We start from the raw sequence: 22,031 nt of genomic DNA, 5'->3' as shown, positions 1-22,031 counted from the left end.
TATAGGGACATTCCTTATATTCATTCCCTAACTAACATTATCTTTAACCCTTGACACTAGAATAGCTTCTTTGGGAAAATCAGGATATAAAAATGTTCCTGATTTTGTCCCTAAAACCAAGACACAGGACATGTCTTGATTTTGTGTGTATTCTCCAATTGTGTGCTGATTTCTCTACCAATAGAGGCCCTGCACGGAATGTCTAGTTCTATTCTTCCAACGTGGCTGTAACCACTTTCCAAAAGAAATGCCTAATTTCAGTGCAGTGGTAGAGAGTAGGTAAAACACTGGAAAAGCACGATATTACTGTTCAACTCTGACCTGTTTACAAATCCAGTGATAAGACACTAAATTATAAAAATTTTGTTGATATATTTCTTAGGTTTTGGGTCATAAAAACAGAATAATCGTTTGTGGGGATCAAAGTCGGCTTCTTTATTGTGGTTATATTTTTTATATGCAGGTTATTGAAAATGTCACTGGTGGAACTGGGTTGACTGAAAAGCAATTTTCTATTTCAGCCACTAGGAGGAAGTGTTGTGTCATTAGCTTGATCTTGGAGCTCTGTTGTTGAGGCCTCTGGCCTGTGTGATTTTTTTAACGTAGCCTCTGTTTCCGACAACGCTCTCTGATTGGCTAGGCCGCGTACAGCGAAGAAGAAAAGACCCTCTCTGATTGGTTTAGCTCCGAAGGGTCTCTTCCGCCTTGTACATATATTCTCTGCTTCGAAGTGGTTAGCTTAGGCATTCTTTCGAAGTGGTTATGCTTAGGCATTCTTTCGAAGTGGTTATGCTTAGGCCCTCTTTCGAAGTGGTTATGCTTAGGCATTCTTTCGACGTGGTTATGCTTAGTTACGGTTAGGGTTAGCCAATCGGAGAGCGTCTTTTTCTTCTTCGCTGCAATCAAAGAGCGGCTTCGCTCACAGAGGCTACGTTAAAAAAATCACGCCTCTGGCCTGCATGTGCTGTTATTCTTTCTTGGCTCAGTAGCTGGCTGCAACGTAGCCCTGTAGCAAACTTAAAGAAAATGTATGAAACTCTTATCTAGTGTGGGATATGTGGACCAGAGCAGAGCTGTCCTGCCATGGCACCATGTGGCACAAAGGATCTGTTTATGCAACAAGTGGACGATGGACCTGGCTAGTCAGATTAGCCTAGCATGATGAGCGCATGTTTGACTGCCAGATGCCTCTGTGACAATTAGGGTTGCCACGGTGATGTGGAATTACCTGTGACTAATAAACTTATGACAACAGTATTACTGGTGACACCGGAGATTTGACACATTTGATGCTCAATATCTGTAGCTTACTTTGATCTTCAACACTATACGGCTACATTGATCCGCTGTGTCTGTCCGTCTACATCTGTTTAAAAACAATGTCAATGACTAGTATTCATTTGTTGGACAGATAGAGTTGACATTGGGTTCTAATGAAAAAAAAATGAATAAACCAATGGACAGTATTACCTTCCATCACTTTTCTATCTGTTCATTGATGGATGGATGAATGTAACACACTGTCCTCTGAGCTCCTCTCCAGTCAAGTCTTCACTGCTGCAGGGTTCAATCTGAAACATGTCAGAGTCCTCCACTCTCGTCGTGTAACGTGTTGTTCCTTCATGTGAAGTTAAACTACTCTGTAAGTGGAAGTGAAACCTAAAAATATTTGCTGTCCACACGTTCATAATGTTGTCTGGTTTACATGCTTGATAATAACACGTTTAGTATTTTACAAATTAGCGTTCTTTATTTGAATGTGGGCACTGATATGAAAATGAACTAAATGAGTCAATCAAAAGTCATCAAAAATAGAGGTGGGCAAGTAATGTACTCAGTGGAGCCTGAACATGGAGTAACACCGGTATCATCGCGGCAACCATAGTGATAAATAATTGCTTTTTTACCCGTCATCTATTCTATCCTTTGTGAATGTGGCACAGAATATTCAGTTATTCGTTCAGACCACTCAGCAACTAACCAACCATGAAAGAGTGAACTTGTGCACATCTCTACAGATAGCAGCTGTTGTTTTGCTCATAGCCACATGCTGTTTCTTCTAAGGCTGAGACCACTTATAGATTTATCGATAACTGCGTGAAATCGATAAGTGGCGTCACTCACAGCGAGTCGTGCTGAGTGCGCTGCCAGTAGCGATCAGGAAGATGCCTGATAATAATAATTAAAAAAAAAAAATCTATATTTATCGATAATTTTGTCCCGATTTATCTATTCTTCCAAATGGCATATAGTCTCAGCTCAGCCTTAGTTTCTTATATAACGGAGGACAGATGGGCATTCTAAACATTCTGTGAAAGGCCTCTATTGGAGTTGACCATCTGGCAGCCCCAGTGGGAAATAGAAAGCACTATTCATCAGTGAAATATCCCTTGAGTCTTGTCTTTTGTGCTGCTGATTGGCTTATCGATCTGTCACTCTCTTCCTCCTCAGAGGGAGCTGGTTCAGTGTCTGGAGACCGGCCTCATCTACCGCTGTGCCAAGCAGTGCGTGGTCGCCTTGACGATGTGCACCGTGGAGATGCCTGACATCATGATCAAGCTTCTCCCCGCCCTCATCGTCAAGCTCACTCACATCTCGGCAACCGTTGCCATGGCGTCCCCCATGCTGGAGTTCCTCTCCAGTGAGATCAAACGCTTTTTTTTTTCTAAACTTAAGGAACACGCCAACATTATGGGAAATCTTCTCCAGAGTCAGACAAGTAGATGGATACCAATTTCCTCTCTGTGCGTTCAGTAGAAAGCTATCTGGCAGCAAGCTAGTTAGCTTAGCACAAATGAATGGAAGCGGATACAGACCACTAGCCTAGCTTAAAACTCTGGGAGTAAGCCGGATAGCTTTCTACTGAACACGCAGAGAGGAAATTGGTATCTATCTTCTTGTCTGACTCTGGAGAAGACGGTAAGCACATTTCCCATAGCGTTGGCATGTTCCTTTTAAGATTTATTTGATTAATGAATCCGTGTTTGATAAATATACAGATGTTGTGTCCTCCAAAATGAAAACAATGTGTTCTATTATAGACATGTAAACACTTGGTTGAGACGTTTCTTCATGTCTCTCAGCTCTGGTGCGCCTGCCCCATCTCTATGCCAACTTTGTGGCTGAGCAGTACATTAGTGTGTTCGCCATCTCACTGCCCTACACCAACCCCTCCAAGTGAGTACACACACAGATGCACAAACACTTGTGTACATACACTGACACACACTGACTTTGTCACTATACCACAGTTTTACCCTGTGATACTATGCCAGGCCAAGTATTGCGATACCAAGGAATATTATACTACTTCAAAGAGTTATGAAAGAGACTTATTCATTATTATCCCAGGTACAAAACTACGGTACAAACAAGTTACTAGTTTATATTGTCACCACGTGTATATTCTTTAAGAATCATTACAATGATGTTAATTGAGTCAGAAAAAGCTTATTATGGAATGTTAATGTAAGGAGTGTGATCCTAACAGCCCTAGATGTATCCTTTGATCTGTTATAACTGTTTTAGTGCGTCCTCTCTGAGCACAGCCAACTCTCAGTAGGTTGAGGGGGTGTGGCCTTCTGTTCATTGAAAGGAGACGTCAAGTTAGTATCATAATACATGAAGCTTTCAAATGTAAACAAATTCATGAGACCAGTGTGATTGATTTCTATTGGAAATTAACATTAACACTGTCTAACCTGTGCTAGCAGGTGATAAATAAATTGTCACAGTTGCTGTGGATGTTTTTGAACCACTACAATTAACTAAATTACTTGTTTGTGGACTAGCTAGCTCTTTACAACTACTGACAATTGACAGACTGAGCAATGGGCCAATCTCCACACTCCTATGCAGAGCTGTCTCTACGCCTGTAAATCACAGCCTGCTAAACACCTCTAATACCACTAAAACCACCACTAATAAGTAACCAATAATCAAGCATGTCTGAACATTTTATGCAGTGATGTAGTTATCAGAAAAGTAAACAGACTATAGTGCTCTGTAGGGGTGGACGGTATAAACGCTATGAATTTGCGCTACGGTATGGATTTTGACTATACCTTGTGACCGGTAGAGCAACTCTAAAGTAGCAAGGACGTAACCACAGTGTGGAGGGAGGGGGCTGCTAAGTGGAGCTGTGTGACAACTTCTCTCGCGAGTCGCGCAGTTTCTATGTGTAATGTAAACTCTGCGACGGGTCCAATCGTCTAACATGCTTTGCATCTCGATTCCTCGCCATTCTGGAATGCCCACGTCGCGCTAAACCCTTATGTAATGTTAACTGTTGTTGTAGCCTCAGAAAACTAACATTAGCAGGGCGGTCAGGTGGCGTAACAGAGATTGCATTCGTCACCAACCCCGGAGCGGCTGGATTTGCCTGTTCGAATCCAGCTCACAGCTCCGGGGTTGTCACCAGCTTGGCTGGCCGTTCACACTAATACAATTGGCAGTATTAGAGGGTGGGAGAAGCTGGCGGGGTGGGTCCGGGTCGTTGTAAACAGCGACTCCTACAGTTCGGTCGGGGCGCCTGCTAAGCGCGGATAGGATCTAAGTGGGATAGTGTGATCCTTCCACACGCTACGCCCTCTCAGTGAGAATCCGCGCTGCCAGGTGAAAAGAAGCGGTTGATTGGCTGGACGTGTGTCGGAGGAAGCACGTGGTAGCCTCCACTCTCCCAGACCGACTGTGGGGGGTAAGTGCGCAGCGACCAGGAAGGGGATTGGGAATTGGCATAACGACTAACATTGGGATGGGAGAAAATCTGAGGAAAAAGGAGGGGGAAAAAGATAAATAAAAAAAAATAAAAAATAAATAACATTAGCTCCACTCCTAGCAGTCTGTGTTGATGTAGATTCAGCAAGCCAACGTTAGCTCCACTCTAGCAGCAGCCCCCTCTCTCTCTCTCTCTCTCTCTCTCTCTCTCTCTCTCTCTCTCTCTCTCTCTCTCTCTCTCTCTCTCTCTCTCTCTCTCTGCTAACAATCCTGATTCGATTCTTAAACCTATTTCATTAAAAAGGAACATATTGATGGACATTAGCTATAGTATATAGCTCAGCAGCTGTAACAGAATAATTTTATTATTTTTGATTATTTACGTTTTAAGTTAAGTTAAACGACAAAAAAAGCCAGCGGTGGACCGACATAACAAACTGTTTACTTGTGTAATGACATGGTTCCTTTTCAAACTGTCGATCGAAAGGGCTTTAAAGACATGGTCAAAGCACTGGATCCAAGATACGCATTACGTTACCTGCCTGCAGACACTTGAGAAAAGGTTTTGCATTTTTCTATTGCAGTTTTGCACAATAAATGTTCTTAAAATACCTCTGTACTATGTGAAATATGTGCTAGTAATACAAGAGTACAGTAATAGCTGCCATACCAGTGTTTTACCCCTTCAGAAGCATTTACATAGATATTTTAAGATAAGTTAATATACCGTGATATATACCGTTACCGTCTATGCTTCAAATTATACCATGATATCAATTTTAGACCATACCGCCCAGCCCTAGGGCTATGTCTTTTCTGCATAAGGAAACCATACTTTTATGGCCACGTTCATTGTTGTCTCCATGGACACAGTGAATAAGCAACCCTGCCCAGATGACGTTACATTTAATTATTTAACTTTTTTACAACTCATTGTCCATTTTATTATTTATAAAAGAGACTAAAAAATATGGGGGGGAACAATAATATAATATTTTGTTTTCAATATATTAACGGATAATATTAATGATTGTTAACAGTGGAACATCGTCAATCTCTCTGCGTAGGAGAATGGACAATCTCTTCAGAAAAGCTAATTGGATATTTGATTGATTCTTCTGATATCCAGGGGAATAGTGATACACCCTCTCAGATCAACAGTAGGGTGGTCTACACTCTCTCAGACGAACAGTAGTGTAGTCTACACATTCTCAGATCAACAGTAATGTAGTCTACACCCTCTCAGATCAACAGTAGGGTGGTCTACACTCTCTCAGACGAACAGTAGTGTAGTCTACACATTCTCAGATCAACAGTAGGGTAGTCTACACCCTCTCAGATCAACAGTAGGGTAGTCTACACTCTCTCAGACCAACAGTAGTGTAGTCTACACCCTCTCAGATCAACAGTAGGGTAGTCTACACCCTCTCAGACCAACAGTAGTGATAGTCTACACCCTCTCAGATCAAAAGTAGTGATAGTCTACACCCTCTCAGATCAACAGTAATGTAGTCTACACCCTCTCAGATCAAAAGTAGTGTAGTCTACACCCTCTCAGACCAACAGTAGTGTAGTCTACACCCTCTCAGATCAACAGTAGGGTAGTCTACACCCTCTCAGACCAACAGTAGTGTAGTCTACACTCTCTCAGATCAACAGTAGGGTAGTCTACACCCTCTCAGATCAACAGTAGTGTAGTCTACACCCTCTCAGATCAACAGTAGGGTAGTCTACACCCTCTCAGACCAAAAGTAGTGTAGTCTACACCCTCTCAGATCAACAGTAGTGTAGTCTACACCCTCTCAGACCAACATTAGTGTAGTCTACACTCTCAGACCAACAGTAATGTAGTCTACACCCTCTCAGACCAACAGTAGTGTAGTCTACACCCTCTCGGACCAACAGTAGGGTAGTCTACACCCTCTCAGACCAACAGTAGGGTAGTCTACACCCTCTCAGACCAACAGTAGTGTAGTCTACACTCTCAGATCAACAGTAGGGTAGTCTACACCCTCTCAGATCAACAGTAGTGTAGTCTACACCCTCTCAGATCAACAGTAGGGTAGTCTACACCCTCTCAGACCAAAAGTAGTGTAGTCTACACCCTCTCAGATCAACAGTAGTGTAGTCTACACCATCTCAGACCAACAGTAGTGTAGTCTACACTCTCAGATCAACAGTAGGGTAGTCTACACCCTCAGACCAACAGTAATGTAGTCTACACCCTCTCAGACCAACAGTAGTGTAGTCTACACCCTCTCAGACCAACAGTAGGGTAGTCTACACCCTCTCAGACCAACAGTAGGGTAGTCTACACCCTCTCAGACCAACAGTAGTGTAGTCTACACTCTCAGATCAACAGTAGGGTAGTCTACACCCTCTCAGATCAACAGTAGGGTAGTCTACACCCTCTCAGATCAACAGTAGGGTAGTCTACACCCTCTCAGACCAAAAGTAGTGTAGTCTACACCCTCTCAGATCAACAGTAGTGTAGTCTACACCCTCTCAGACCAACAGTAGTGTAGTCTACACTCTCAGATCAACAGTAGGGTAGTAGGCTTGGGCGGTATGACGGTATTACGGTATACCGGGGTATTTAGAGATACCGACGGTATTGAAAATCAATACAGTCAAAATCACAGTTGGGGTTCAGTTTCTATTTACACTGAAACAGAGTTTCGACGGGGACTGCATTGGTTGTAGTGCACACAGCACGGCCAGCAGAGGGCAGGGGAGGCGGTCCGTATTTCCCGCACAGAGCTGAGCTGAGCAAGATGGCGGCAGCATTGGCTATTGTGAGTCACGTGAGGAGAACACAGAGGTGCGTCACACTAACCTGTATGCATTTCCTCTATCTCTGAGCAGACTGCTAAAGCAATAATAATAATACGTTACCATTGAACGATGAAGCGTCGAAGTTAACCACCGTCACTCCAGCCCACGATGAGCTCCCTGACCACAGATGGCTAACGTTTTGTCAAACAAGAGCTAAACTTGCACACACTTGTCGCATTTGGACAATTAAAGGACTGGAGTCTGTTCGGATTTAAGCAAAACCCTCGCCGCCACGAGTCGCCAGTGACTTAATCCAGCACAACGAGACTACGAGAGACTGAGGCACTTCTTTGGGAATGTAATATAAAACGGGGTGAGTGAGTGTTGACATTTTTTAATCCTAATGCAACTGGCTCACGTTGATACGATGGTGCCGGGCTGCCGGCTAACTAGCTACCGTTAGCTCACGTCGATACCTGGATGGTGCCGGCAGGCGGCAGAGGGCTACCTTCTGTGATTTGTTTACTTCGAGGTTGAAGAAAGTGCACTTTCAGGTTGAAAGAACGGCCCTAATCTCAACGTGTTTCAATATAAGCAAGTAGGGCTGGGCGATAAAACGATAACGATAACTATCGCGATAAATTATTTCCTCGAAATAAACATGAAACGTGGTCGCAAAGTTTCGATATATCGATTTTCCAAGCTTGGATATGAGCACACGCACTAACAACCAGTGAAGGAGATGGCCGACAGCGGAAGGAGACGTAGAGGGGTAGGACTCAAGTAGTAAACAAGGCTGGCTAGGATAATTAGCTTGCACGGCGCTATTTTATAGTTTACGTGCAGAGTGGGTGTGTGGCGTGAATTCTGAGGCCACGGTTATAGTAGTGTGGGGTATACGGTGGACGTCGTTGCAATGTATTGGGGCGGAACAGTATTTTAGGGTCATATTTAGTACATTGTCATGGGATACACCGCTTGGAAACAAGGCTGGCTAGGATAATTAGCTTGCACGGCGCTATTTTATAGTTTACGTGCTGAGTGGGTGTGTGGAGTGAATTCTGAGGCCACTGTTATAGTAGTGTGGGGTATACGGTGGACGTCGTTGCAATGTATTGGGGCGGAACAGAGTATTTTAGGGTCATATTTAGTACATTGTCATGGGATACACCGCTTGCTCCTGCTAACTGCTAACGTGCGCGGACTGATGACGACATCAACTCGAGACATTCGCAGCAGCAAAACAAGTCTATTAATAGCCCGTCCATCGGCGCCGGGCATAAGAAGTTAATTAAACTTGACAGACATTATATCGACGATAATTATCGATATCGAGTTATATGAAAATAATTTTATAATTTTATCGCAATAATGTTTTTGGCCATATCGCCCAGCCCTATAAGCTGATGAAAATGAAAGTCATACAGTCATATACCGTATACCGGGGTATTGGGTCATCAAGATATGACGGTATGAAAAAAATGATACCGCCCAAGCCTAGTCTACACCCTCTCAGACCAACAGTAATGTAGTCTACACCCTCTCAGACCAACAGTAGTGTAGTCTACACCCTCTCAGACCAACAGTAGGGTAGTCTACACCCTCTCAGACCAACAGTAGGGTAGTCTACACCCTCTCAGACCAACAGTAGGGTAGCGCAACGGCCAGGGGGGAATTGGCATAATGACTAAATTGGAAGAAAAGGCAAAAGAAAACAACGACAGGATTTTCATAGTACTGACGTTTCCTTGTCCATCCGACCAGGTTCAACCAGTACATCGTCTCTCTGGCCCATCATGTGATTGCCATGTGGTTCATCCGCTGCAGACTCCCCTTCCGCAAAGATTTTGTCCAGTACATCACTAAGGTGTGTAGTACATCACCACTAAGGTAAGGTGTGTCCAGTACATCACTAAGGTGTGTAGTACATCACCACTAAGGTAAGGTGTGTCCAGTACATCACTAAGGTGTGTGTTCAGTACATCACATTGACTTTAAGGTCCTTCTCCTTACATACAAAGCTCTAAATGGACAGGGACCTAGCTACATCACCAACACTCTAATAAATTACACACCAGCAAGAACACTGCGATCATCAGCTGCTGGACTACTAGAGGCTCCCAGAAACAGTCAAAAGAGGATCGGTAATGCAGCCTTTATCAACTATGCCCCAAAATTGTGGAACAAACTACCCCAAAACATCAGGGAAGCCAACTCGCTAGACAGATTCTCTTTGCTCAGGGATTTCAATGAAACATCAGGGATATCCTGACACAAATTGTACTTACCTGCACTATTCTTACCCTGCCTACTTTTATCCACTGCCTATCAAATTCATGTGTCGGTTCTATGCTAATTTTATCTGACTACATCCTACTGTATGCACTGTAAAAGAACTATTTTATCACACCTTTTACTTCTTACTGATGCACTGCTGTTGTATGTTAAATACCCTGTTGTATGTCCGTTCTATTTTATAATTTTTAGACTATTTTTAAACTGAATCATTTTAAACTATTTTTATTATTTGTATTACTGAAAACTGTAAGCAGAGAGCCTATTGGGATGCTAGATCCTAATGTGAAACACTGTGATTTACCATACCTTGCTACCGGTCTATCTTTTTTATGCTCGCTTATGCCTGTATTTTTTACTGTTGTGAAGCACTTTGAACTGCAACCTCTGTATGAAAAGTGCTATACAAATAAAGTTATTATTATTATTATTATTATTATTATTATTATTATTATTATTATTATTATTATTATTATTATTATTATTATTATTATTATTATTATTATCACTAAGGTGTGTAGTACATCATCACTAATGTGTGTAGTACATCACTAAGGTGTGTGTTCAGTACATTACTAAGGTGTGTGTTCAGTGCAATGACAATGTTACTCTATCTTTCTCCCCCCTCCCCCAATTGGTCATATTCACATGGTGGCCATTTTGCTCTTATGTCAACCTGAGCATGACACAAAAGCAAAACGGGTGGCGCTTATCGTTGGGGCACAACTGCCTTGTGTTTGACTATAAAAAAAGTATCTCACTCTTTTATCACTCCTCTCTCTCCAGGGCTTGCGTTCCAACGCTTTGCTTCCCTTCGACGACGGCCATGAGCAGAGTTCGTTTCGCGCTCGAAGCACCAGCCTTAACGAGAGGCCCAAGAGGTACACACTCCCTGAAAAACACACACACGTGGGCGCACACACACAAGATACCCCACAGCACCAACACATTAATTGACATGTGACTTTACAAGAGGTTTGTGGTCGTCAAGGTAACAGAGGACTCAGCGTGACATTTACTGTGGTGTGACTGTTGCTATGATTTCTCTCAGGTTGCCATCGTGATCATTATTTCAGTGTATTTTGTTTATTTGTTTATTTTGCTATGTGTTTAAAGCAGCTACTAGGAAGATTCTGATGTCCAATATATCACCGTAAATTCACGGTCGATACCATGGCAGGATTACTACAGAAATATGTTGAGATCGATAGAGACTGAAAGACAACATGTCAACTGGCTTCTCAGCTTCTCCTCTCTCGTCAAAACAGTTCCCCGCACTCTGAGGGTGGAGCTAACAGCAAAACAGGAAGTGACGGGTTTTATTGGAAATGTGGTCTTATCGTGAGAAATAGACTACCAATTGTTTCAGACTTGTTTATTTATTTTATAAATATATGAAGGTATCACGACCAATATGACAATGATATATTTTGCTGAAACTTCTCCTTGTAGCTGCTTTAGGATACTTGTCTGCCGATGATATATATTTTTTGTTTTGGTCAACTACATTCACCTACATAATGTGATTCAGGAGTCTACAGAGGAGGCTCCGAGAGAGAGACGTTAAGATCTTTCTTTCTGCTGCTCCACATCAATGACTTCAGTTACTCATGGATTAATGGACACACATACACACGCATCTACAGTAACATACTCGCACACTCTGTATACACACACACACACATATGAATGGAAGCTTTTTCTCAGCAGAGTTAACGGTCTATAAATGGTGCCGGAGCTTTGATTGCCTCAGCATTAACCCCCCTCCCCTGAAATCACCTCATAAAACCCTGTCTAAAATACATTGAACCCCAGTCTCATTAAAAGGTCAGCGTGACTCCTTTATAACCCCCTCTGAAGAGCCTAACCGTCGTTATTCTAACCAGGTTAGAGAAGGATTATCTGGATGGATTGATCAAATGCAAGACCAACCAGAATGGCCCTTTTTAATGTTTATTTTTTTCTTCCAATGAATTATTTTGCCTAACTAACTAACAAAAAATAAATAAAAACAACCGTAATGGTTTCTCGTAACTGGTTTATCTCTGAGAGTATAATCTGTTCTCTGTACCTTAGCTCATTCTTTTTATTATACTCCCGTTTCCTTTTTTCTTGGAGATTCTGCGTGAATGTGTAACACGTCTCCCACTCTCCAACCCTCGCTCTCCTTAAAAGTCGCCTCAAAGATATTCTGCGACGAGACGAGAGGACTTTTCTCTGTCCTATGTTTCCCCCTCCCTTACCTGCACTTCCTGGTTGCTTTTGGCTGTCCATGGTACAGCCTGTGTTCCCATAGTAACGCACCATGTTAACCAAAGCACACTCCCATGATAACACATATAACGCTGTTGACATCACGGTTCATACTGATCCTCATGTATCATCGTCCCTCCATGTTCATTCTTCTTCAGCCATTTGTCTGTTCTCTCCCTGAAGCTGCTCACCGCCTCCTGCTGGGTTGGAGCTCTGCAGGCCTCATCTCTGGCAGATGATTCAAGGTTCTCTTCAGTGACTAGATGTGTACATGAAAGTCACAAGATCATACAAGGTTCATTAAGAGGCTAGACGTGTACATGAAAGCCATAAGCATGGTTCGCACTGGTCATGGTCATAGATTTATGGAATTTTGGTTTATTCCAGACAGGGAAAGTCAAAAGAACTGTTCACAAGTTCTCTGGGGAAGTCATGAAATATCAGGGAATCTAAAGATTTTATTTATTTATTTTAATTTTATACAAGTGGAATATGCAAATGTTTTTTAATCTCATACACATTCCTTGTTATAAATTGAGTACCTCAGACAAAGAACCATATAACTCAGTTTTAAGTTTTCAGAGGAAGAAACTCAATCAAACTTTACTAAATGGTCATTTAGAGTGTTGTGTTCATTCATATTTAAAGACAGTAGAGGTTGAGTCGTTTATTGTCTAAACATGGTAAGTAAGAGTGTTGTGTTCATTCATAGTTAAAGACAGTAGAGGTTGGTTTGTTTCTTGTGATATATCACATTCACACTCAGTGATTTAGATTAACTTCACAACTGCAAAAACATTTAAAAACAGACTTATCCGCATTATGGTTGTTGAGTGCATGGGTTTAATTGTGGATATAATCAGTGCCAGATTGGGAACTCTGTATATGTAGTAAAGAGGTTCTGGTTAGGATTGAGATTGTGAAACCCTCTATAAACAAGTTCAAGTTCTTTATTTGTCAATACAGGGGGCATTTCAGGTAATGACATTTTTGTGTTTCGAGCTCAGACTCAACAGTGCACAATTAAGAAACATCGATGAATACAACAATGGTAACAATTGGTAGTAGTAAAAGCGGTAAGATAAAATAGTAAATTATTTACAGAAAGTGTCTTGCGTGTAGTGTATGTGCATGATGAGGTCCAGGGGGTGTGTCCAATAACAATAAGTAGTAGTAGTACGATAAATAAAATAAAATATAAAAATGAGGTAAGATCAAATAAACTAGTAAATTACTACAGAAAGTGTCTTGCGTAAAAGTGTACTGTATGTGTATCTTAAGGTGCAGGGTGTGTGTGTGTGTGTGTGTGTGTGCGTGAGTTTTAGGAGGATTTCCTGTCCTTGTTCAGGAGTTTTGTGGTTTGTGGGAAAAAGCTGTCCCTGAACCTGCTGGTTCTTGTGTGGATGCTCCGGTACCGTTTGCCAGACGGTAGCAGAGTGAAAAGTTTGCGACTTGGGTGACTGACTGTGGTCTCTGAGAATGTTCCGGGTTTTCCTACTGCACCTGTGTGTAGAGGTCATCCATGGCTGGCAGCTCAGTCCTGGTGATGTGTTGTGTCAGTGTTCCAGTTAAATCCCTCAGACGAAGAACCATATAACAACCCCATGTATTTGCCAGCTGTAATGTCAATCCAATTCACTTTGAGCACGAAATGTGATATACTGTATCCCCAAAAAGTACTGTGGAAGTTCCCTTCATGGCCTTTTGTTCACACCTCCCCCTCCCCCTTGATCCTTCCTCTCCCCTCACCTGGACGTCCCGCCCCCTTTTCTCCCAGAAAGCTTAGAGGCAAACACAGAGAGGGCCAGAGAAAGTCAAGTCCTCCTCCTGAATCTCCAAATTGTATTGGATTTGTAATGTTTTAACAATAAATGTGTATCACGCATGATTAACCTCTCCGGTTCCACCACAGTACTCCACCTCTACGGTCTTTAACTATGAATGGACATATTTGGACAACTTAACCCTTTCATTACCACACTACAGAAGGTTAACCTTTCACTACCACACTACAGACGGTTAACCCTTTCACTACCACACTACAGACGGTTAACCTTCTGTAGTGTGGTAGTGAAAGGGTTAACCCTTTGTCGTGTGGCAGTGAAAGGGTTAAAGAGTCACATGGTTCTGCGTCTGAGGCGCTCCATGACAGGGGGCTGTGTACAACAGTAGTCACATCGCTGAGTCTCATGACTTCCTCCCAGCTGCTCAGGGCAGGAATGCGAAGCTCCAACCCTCAGGTTTTAACCCCAGTGTTTTCCCTTTCAGTTGGACGTGTTTTTACTTTCATATGTTTTTAACCTTCCATTCAGTCAGACCCTTGCTGAGTCCATCCCTAATGCTTGTAGCTCTACAGTGTCGGGCTTTGCTACAGTACCTGCTCTGTGAGATGAAGTTGATTCCAGTGCTCTCCAGAATCATTAAGCACATGACGCTGTTGACCCTCTCCTGTGGCTTGTTGTGTGTGTTTCTGTTTTTAGTCTGTGTTGTTTTCTCCTCTCTCCCCTTGTAGTTCAGGTTCATAGTGTTCACTGCTGTTAATTTTCACCTTTTTGTTTTCTTTCTTATTTTTTGTTTTTCTTTCAACTCTTCATTTGACCCCTCCCTCCCTTCCTGTGATTTCGGTGCTGTGCGCGTGGTCTTGGGGGATGGGGGGGGGTCGGTCGTGTCACCGTGTGGAACCCTTCCTTCATTTCTACTGGAACCTTTCCTCCACCTGTGACCTCTGCCCTGTGACCTCTGTGTGACCCCACCCCGCCCTCTCTGTTCTCCGCCCCTGTTCACCGTGATGTGCGTCCGTTGGTCACCTGGGTCGTTGTCGTGGCGTTGGGGTGACGTTTCCTGCTGTCTCCCGCCATACCCCCCCCCCCCCCCCCCCCCCTCCCACACATCACACACACACACCCCTCCCCCTTTGCCGCATACCCACACACTCCCAAACCATCCCCATACCTCCACACGGGGCCCCCACTATCCCCTCCCCCCCTTGCCCGTTGCCATGGTATCCACCTACACCCAGTCTGCGGGCGGCCAAAGTGGCGAAGGCGGCGGCGGCAGTAGCCAATAGCAGCAGCTCACCGGTTAAAGAGCTGAGGGACCTGTCGGCCATGGACGCGTTCCGCTCCCGCAGCATCAGCGTGTCCGAGCACGCGGTCCGCAGGTTAGACAAGAGCGCTCTGGGTAAAACCACTAAATCACCCCACAACCCAATTTACCTGTTGCTTCCTCCATGGGATGGTGATTGGGGGGGGGGGGGGGGGGGGGGTCGTCTGGCCGTTGTCATGGGGACCGCTGACCTGTTTTCTTTTGGGAGGCGGTGCATGTTGGAGGAGGGTTGGTTTGTTCACGTTTTTCTTTCGTTTTAGGCTGTGATCATCTTTTTGCCGTTTTCTTAAAATTTTACATGTTTTAGTTTTTTTGCTTTTTATCTTCTGCATGCAGTTTGTGCTTAAGAAAACATTTTGATCCATGTCGATGTTCTTCTGTTTTGATTTGGCTCTCTAACACAGATTAGCTTTTATATTTATTAGGGATGGTCATTACAAGCAAAAGTGCTATTCAATATTCACTGAGAACTATTTGACCGTTCTTTGAAGATCACTCCTTTTACTGTTTGACATGTCGTGAAACATGAGGAATTGGACCCCCACCTCATGTGAGCTGTCCACGTAGGAAAGGCCTGGTGCATTACCGCCACGTAGGAGAGGCCTGGTGCATTACCTCCACCTTCTGCGGTAGTAACGTGTTACTACCAGGTGCCGGTACAAACGAGGGAAAATATATATTCTAAGACTAAATAATCTTTTATAAATATAAAAAAAACTATTACAAAATTTGAAAATCTTGACCCATCCCTAATATTTATTTAATATTTTTTTTGGGGGGGGTAATTCTTTTTGGTTATTTATGGTTGTGATTCTTGCTGGGTGTGGTGCTGTCTGGTTTCGATTGGCCTAACCATGAATTAATCTGGAGGGAGATGGGTGCAAAGCATGGGGGGGGGTTTCCACCGACTGACAGCCACTGCAACCAATAACCTGTCCCTTCTCCCTCGCTGGTGGAAGGGCGCAATCGCTTGGTGGGCCATTGATAAAGACCCATTTTCAACACAACAGCTTTGCCAGCTTGCCTGAGACTGGGAATGTTTTTTTCCCATTGATTTTGGATTTGTTCCGCTCACGAACACCCATACAGTGTGTAATGCTATGACCATGGCAATCTCCTGGTGTGGGCTTATGGGACTAGTGCTGGTGTGAAGCGTTTGATGCAGTTTGATAACATACTCAAATCACTCTTATCACCACACACCTACCTAGTACTACCTACCTATTGATCTATTCACCCACCAATACATCTGCTTTGCTGAATATGGAAGAAGAATGAATGTGTGTATGGTCTAAACATTGCAGTTTGATGTCGGATAGGGTTACAAAGGCACTCTCTCGTACGTTATGTTTCCTGCCTCGACACAGGTGATTATTCCTGTTTGTCGTACCATTCCTGACCAGTAGGCGGAAGCAGAAGATCAGTAGTTAGTACAACTCCTTCCATAATTGAATACAGAGAGAGTGACAGAATGTTATCTGACTCAGCAACTGCAATGCAGATTGTTTTAGGTAGCTGTATGACAATGACTGACTCATAATTGGTTCATTGTAATGGTTCCTTACCTTTCCTTCAAAGGCTTTTATTGGAGACTCGGACTGAAAATGTCAGAAGCCTCTAGTCTGGTGGACACCTGATCTCCTTTATCTCGGATAATATGATACTTATTTATCCACAGACAAGGATTTCTTAATGGTACAGAAATAATATATATCCCTGTCACCAGTTTGGCCCATCATCGCTCTCAGCATCGTCAAGCTGGGCTTGCAGCATACAGTTTTACAAACATCACAAGTGCTGTTTCTGTTTGCAAAGAATACTGTCGTCTGTTGTCCAGCGCACTGACCATCTCCATATGAATACGGTCAATTGTGCCTCAGATTGGTGTTGCAGTGTAATGAAATTAGGCATACCTGAGTGACGTGGTATGGATAATTGAATATATATACGGTATAAACCAAATAGATGGATATTGTGCAACACGGTGGATCCATCTTGAGATGCCCTTGGATAGGTGTCCACCAGTCAGATGGAGTCAGATGAGAAGCATTAATCATCAGTAAAATGCTGGCTGTCTACTAGCTGTGCAATTCTGTCCATGCTGGAACACAATGCTGGGACTTAGTCTGAGTGAAACCTTGCAGTGCAGCACATTCCTCATCAGTTGAAGGGAACTTTATCCTACTGTACAGCTCGGTTTTCCGATTTGTGAATATGAACGGGTGTCTCCTGAAGCTGAACACCAGAGAGACGAGGATCTAGTGACGACGTAAAGAGTCCCGGAGCAGATCCACAGATGGTGAATAGTGGAGCTGCTCCCAGGACACTGTCCCTGGGGATTTCACTGAGGACATGGGTCCATGTTCTGATGGTGAATAGTGGAGCTGCTCCCAGGAAACTGTCCCTGGGGATTTCACTGAGGATATGGGTCCATGTTCTGATTCAGAGCCATTGGCCCTACTTTTAAATAAAAACCCATTTGGATGTAATAACTCGGTGGGGAAAAAGACAAGCCCACAAAGTCGGTTCAATAATTCATTGTCAATGGCACTATTCCAGAAAGTGTAATTTGATGATGTCACAAATTCAAGTCTTTATGCACTGATTTCGTTATAAATATTGCCTGAACTGTCCCAAGATCATTGGAGCGGCACAGTGTTCAGTTTTTAGGGTGGATTTTACCTATAAAGTCACCGTACGAACATACAGAGAAAAAAAGCATGTTCACAAACCGGGCCAGAATCCCACTAACGAGTCTTTCCACGATGGAAACATCAGTCATAATCTTAGACTTGAAAATGCAGTTTTAACTTTTTAGTACTAACGATGTCCTCCCACCCACCCAAGTTCAGATAGAGTCGTAGCACTAAGCCCTCGCATCTGTGACTGGTGATGAATTCCTTTTGTAGGCTGTCACAAGTAGATCTAAGTGGAATTTAATAATATAGAGATCTCTGGGGTCAAAGATGGAGACCAGTGTCTTTTCTCTCCTGCCTCAAAAAGATTTCTATCGTCCCATCTTTTTGGTCTTTCTTTATGATGTTCTTCTATGTCAGAGAGAGATTACATTCCTTCCTCTGCTTGTTTTTAAAGAGAAAGTAAGATGAGAAGAAAACCTCACCCTGATAACTGAATGTTATTTGAAATCAGCCCGCCTAACTCGATGCATACTTGAGGTAGTTCAGTTCCGCTGTGGCAGGCAAGAGAGCCCCAGTGGGACTGCATTTGTTCCGTGTCTCCGTTAGAGAGAAGTGGCGTCAACCTAATTTCCCTGAAGGACAAGGAATAATGGTTTATGTGGATATGCTTGTATGCTGCAACCTCTGCATGAATGCTGATAAGAGGCCTTGGCAGTTCGGCACACCATCGGTATCCACAAAACGAAGAACCATTTCCACCTTCCTCCACTTGTAGCAATGTTCTCTCGCTCTCTTGTAAATATGATGGTGGCACTGACCTTATCTTTTAAAAACAGATTCTGTCTTTGTGCCTTAGTTCCCTGCAGCCCCTCTACCGATAAACACTTGACACAATAGGGAAACATCAGAGTTGGTATGAAAGCCTACAGTATCCTGTACATGCCACTGCCACTTACACTAAGTCCCAGTATGTGCTTATGTGTTGGTGTATGGGAGATAATCGGAAGATGTTAACCTGGTGGTGTGTACCTGACCTGTATGTGTATGTATGTACAGTATGTATGTGTGTGTGTGTGCATGTCTGTACACAAGTGACTGAGCACAAATTAACATGTGTGTTATATGACTGCTTGCATGGCTTCAGAGGCTTCACATGTACAGTATGTGTGTTGGAGCTTGCATGCCTTTCTGTGAGTCACACATGTGTGCGTTCAGTATACCGTATGTGTATATTTGGAGTTTGCATGCCTCTCTTCCTCGTTTGTTCCTGTGTCTGTCCTTCTCACCCCCCCACCTCTCAATCTGGCGCCCTCTGCAGGATGCACACCTCCACCACCACCTGTAGCCTGGGCTCTGCTGACGAGAACGCCGTCACTCAGGCCGATGAGGGGCTGAAGACTGTCCACCTGGAGCTAACTGAGACCTGTCTGGACATGATGGCGAGATATGTCTTCTCTAACTTCTCGGCCCTCCCCAAGAGGTACACTAACCCTTACCCAAGAGGTACACTAACCCTGACCCAAGAGGTACACTAACCTAGCCCCTTACGTGACTGCGGTTTGCAAGCCTGGGGCTTTTGTGACCGCAGTCACTTGTTTATGGGACACGACCACTTTAGAAAATACCAACCAAGCGTGAATGCGGGCGTGGGGGTGTGTCAAAAATATATCAGATATGAATTTCAAAGATACCCAGCGTACAATATGGGTTTAACACAGCTTTACAGTGTGGTCTGGAAGCTCGGAGTTGCTAATAAACAGTTTAAAACATTGTTAGGAAAAAGAAGTGGTACTCACAACGAACTTTGGCAAGATGGCGTCTTCTTCTTCTTCTGCAACTTTTTTTGTCGCAGTGATTGCTGGACGCACCAGGCATGCAACAAAAAAAGTTGCAGAAGAAGACGCCATCTTGCCAAAGTTCGTTGTGACTGTGAGTACCACTTTTTTTCCTAACAATGTTTTAAACTGTTTATTAGCAACTCCGAGCTTCCAGACCACACTGTAAAGCTGTGTTAAACCCATATTGTACGCTGGGTATCTTTGAAATTCATATCTGATATATTTTTGACACACCCCCACGCCCGCATTCACGCTTGGTTGGTATTTTCTAAAGTGGTTGCGTCCCATAAACAAGTGACTGCGGTCACAAAAGTCCCAGGCTTGCAAACCGCAGTCACGTAAGGGGCTAACACTAACCCTGACCCAAGAGGTACACTAACCCTGACCCAAGAGGTACACTAACCCTGACCCAAGAGGTACACTAACCCAAGAGGTACACTAAACCTGACCCAAGAGGTACACTAACCCAAGAGGTACACTAAACCTGACCCAAGAGGTACACTAACCCTTACCCAAGAGGTACACTAACCCTGACCCAAGAGGTACACTAACCCTTACCCAAGAGGTACACTAACCCTGACCCAAGAGGTACACTAACCCAAGAGGTACACTAACTCTGACCCAAGAGGTACACTAACCCAAGAGGTACACTAACCCAAGAAGTATACTCACACCAGTAACCCTAACCTAGGGGTACATTCACACTAGTAATTAGGGATGCCCCGATCACGTTTTTTGCCACCGATCACCGATCGTCTATGAGCCATATCGGCCGATACCGATCGGTTTTGGTTTTATAATTTTTTTTTAAATATATATATATATATATATATATATATATATATATATATATATATATATATATATATATATATATATATATATAAACTAAAAGGAGAAAACCTTCAAAGGAAAGAAGGGACCGCACACTCCACAGGACTCGTTTTTGCTTATTTATTGTTTGCACAACGCGTTTCGCTGTCGCTTCCTCAGGTGCTATAGCACCTGAGGAAGCGACAGCGAAACGCGTTGTGCAAACAATAAATAAGCAAAAACGAGTCCTGTGGAGTGTGCGGTCCCTTCTTTCCTTTGAAGGTTTTCTCCTTTTAGTTTATTTATCTCTCTTGCGCTGACCTGCACCTCCAGTCGGGGTCCAACCAGATGTGCACGAGTCCTATCTAGTTTAATATATATATATATATATATTTTTTTTTTAATAAATTATTATTAAATTATTATATTATATAATCATACTTGTAGTTGTATTATCTGCGAGACATCGCCACCACGCAACAAGTCAAAATGCTCGCTATCTGCAAACAGCTCCACTGTCTGTGTGTACTTGAGTAGCCTCCAGCTACAGCCAGGATTCTCCGGCGCTGCAGCTGGACCCTATTTGTATACTCTGCTTTGGTCAAATCACATTCAGCATGCCCTCATGCGATGCAAGCCAGGGGCTTGAATATGCATCGAATCAATGTTATAATACATTGATATCAGGAGCTATCTGTAGCTACTGCTAGCCGGCTAGATAACGTTAAGACAACACCTCTGTGAATTATTTCGTTTACTGGGACATTTCATATAGAGCTAACATGAGCTAACGTTGGCTACCGAGCTAACGGAGGTATCATGCACTCGACTATTGCTGGAGCATTTGTTGATATCAGCAGCTATCAGTAGCTAGCCAGCTAGATAACGTTAGACAATGCATCATGTATTAAACAAAGTGAAAAGTGAATAGTGACTTGGCCTTCCCCCCCACTTAATCACCACTAGACCCATGGCCCTTCTATCCTCTTTGTTTTACTGTGTCCTACCTGTTTTTATTACTTTCATTGCTTTACTGTGTTTTTAATCTTATATCTTGCATCATATTATTTTGTTTTTATCAACCTGCCTGTGAAGCACTTTGGTGCCAGCTGCCGCTGCCTGGAAATGTGCTATACAAATAAAATTGACTTGACTTGACTTGGGTCATTTAGTTTAAACAGTAACGTTAGCTCGGTAGCTAACGTTAGCTCACGGAGGTCCATGCACTAGACTAGAGCAGACTGCAATAGGAGCCTCTGTGTTGACACGGGTAAGGGAGGGGCAGGGGAGGAGGAGGAGGGGCCGCGCTGCTGCAGCTCTGGGTGTCTGAGAGAGAAGTCAGCAAGTGAGATCTCCGCTAAGAATTGGATCATGTTTTTCGATCGGTTTTCACGATCTGCGAAAATAAAGCATTATCGGAATTCACCGATCTCATATTTATACTGAATATCGGCCGATACCGATCGCTGGCCGATTGATCGGGGCATCCCTACTAGTAATCCTAACCCAAGAGGTACATCCACACCAGTAATCCTAACCCAAGAGGTACATTCACACTAGTAATCCTAACCCAGAGGTACATTCACACCAGTAATCC

The 22,031-nt window shown here is 43.4% G+C and overlaps 1 protein-coding gene across 5 annotated transcripts in view; it reads left to right on the top strand.

Moving 5' to 3' along the window:
- The window catches only part of tsc2 (TSC complex subunit 2), a 106,138-nt gene that overhangs the window by 41,831 nt on the left and 42,276 nt on the right, over nt 1-22,031 (top strand). For 3 of the 5 annotated variants that reach the window (XM_084318883.1, XM_084318884.1, XM_084318882.1), the window contains exons 22-27: nt 2,452-2,641; nt 3,084-3,177; nt 9,256-9,358; nt 10,573-10,667; nt 15,059-15,199; nt 19,102-19,263. In XM_084318883.1, coding sequence (XP_084175009.1) covers nt 2,452-2,641; nt 3,084-3,177; nt 9,256-9,358; nt 10,573-10,667; nt 15,059-15,199; nt 19,102-19,263 — 785 coding nt within the window. The remainder of the gene's footprint in view (nt 1-2,451; nt 2,642-3,083; nt 3,178-9,255; nt 9,359-10,572; nt 10,668-15,058; nt 15,200-19,101; nt 19,264-22,031) is intronic. The other 2 variants (XM_084318886.1, XM_084318885.1) reach the window with 1 other exon arrangement.

Source organism: Notolepis coatsorum, assembly GCF_963971535.1.
Source record: "Notolepis coatsorum genome assembly, chromosome: 7".
Classification (NCBI taxonomy): Eukaryota; Metazoa; Chordata; class Actinopteri; order Aulopiformes; family Paralepididae; genus Notolepis; species Notolepis coatsorum.
This window is presented reverse-complemented; position numbering and strand designations above follow the sequence as displayed.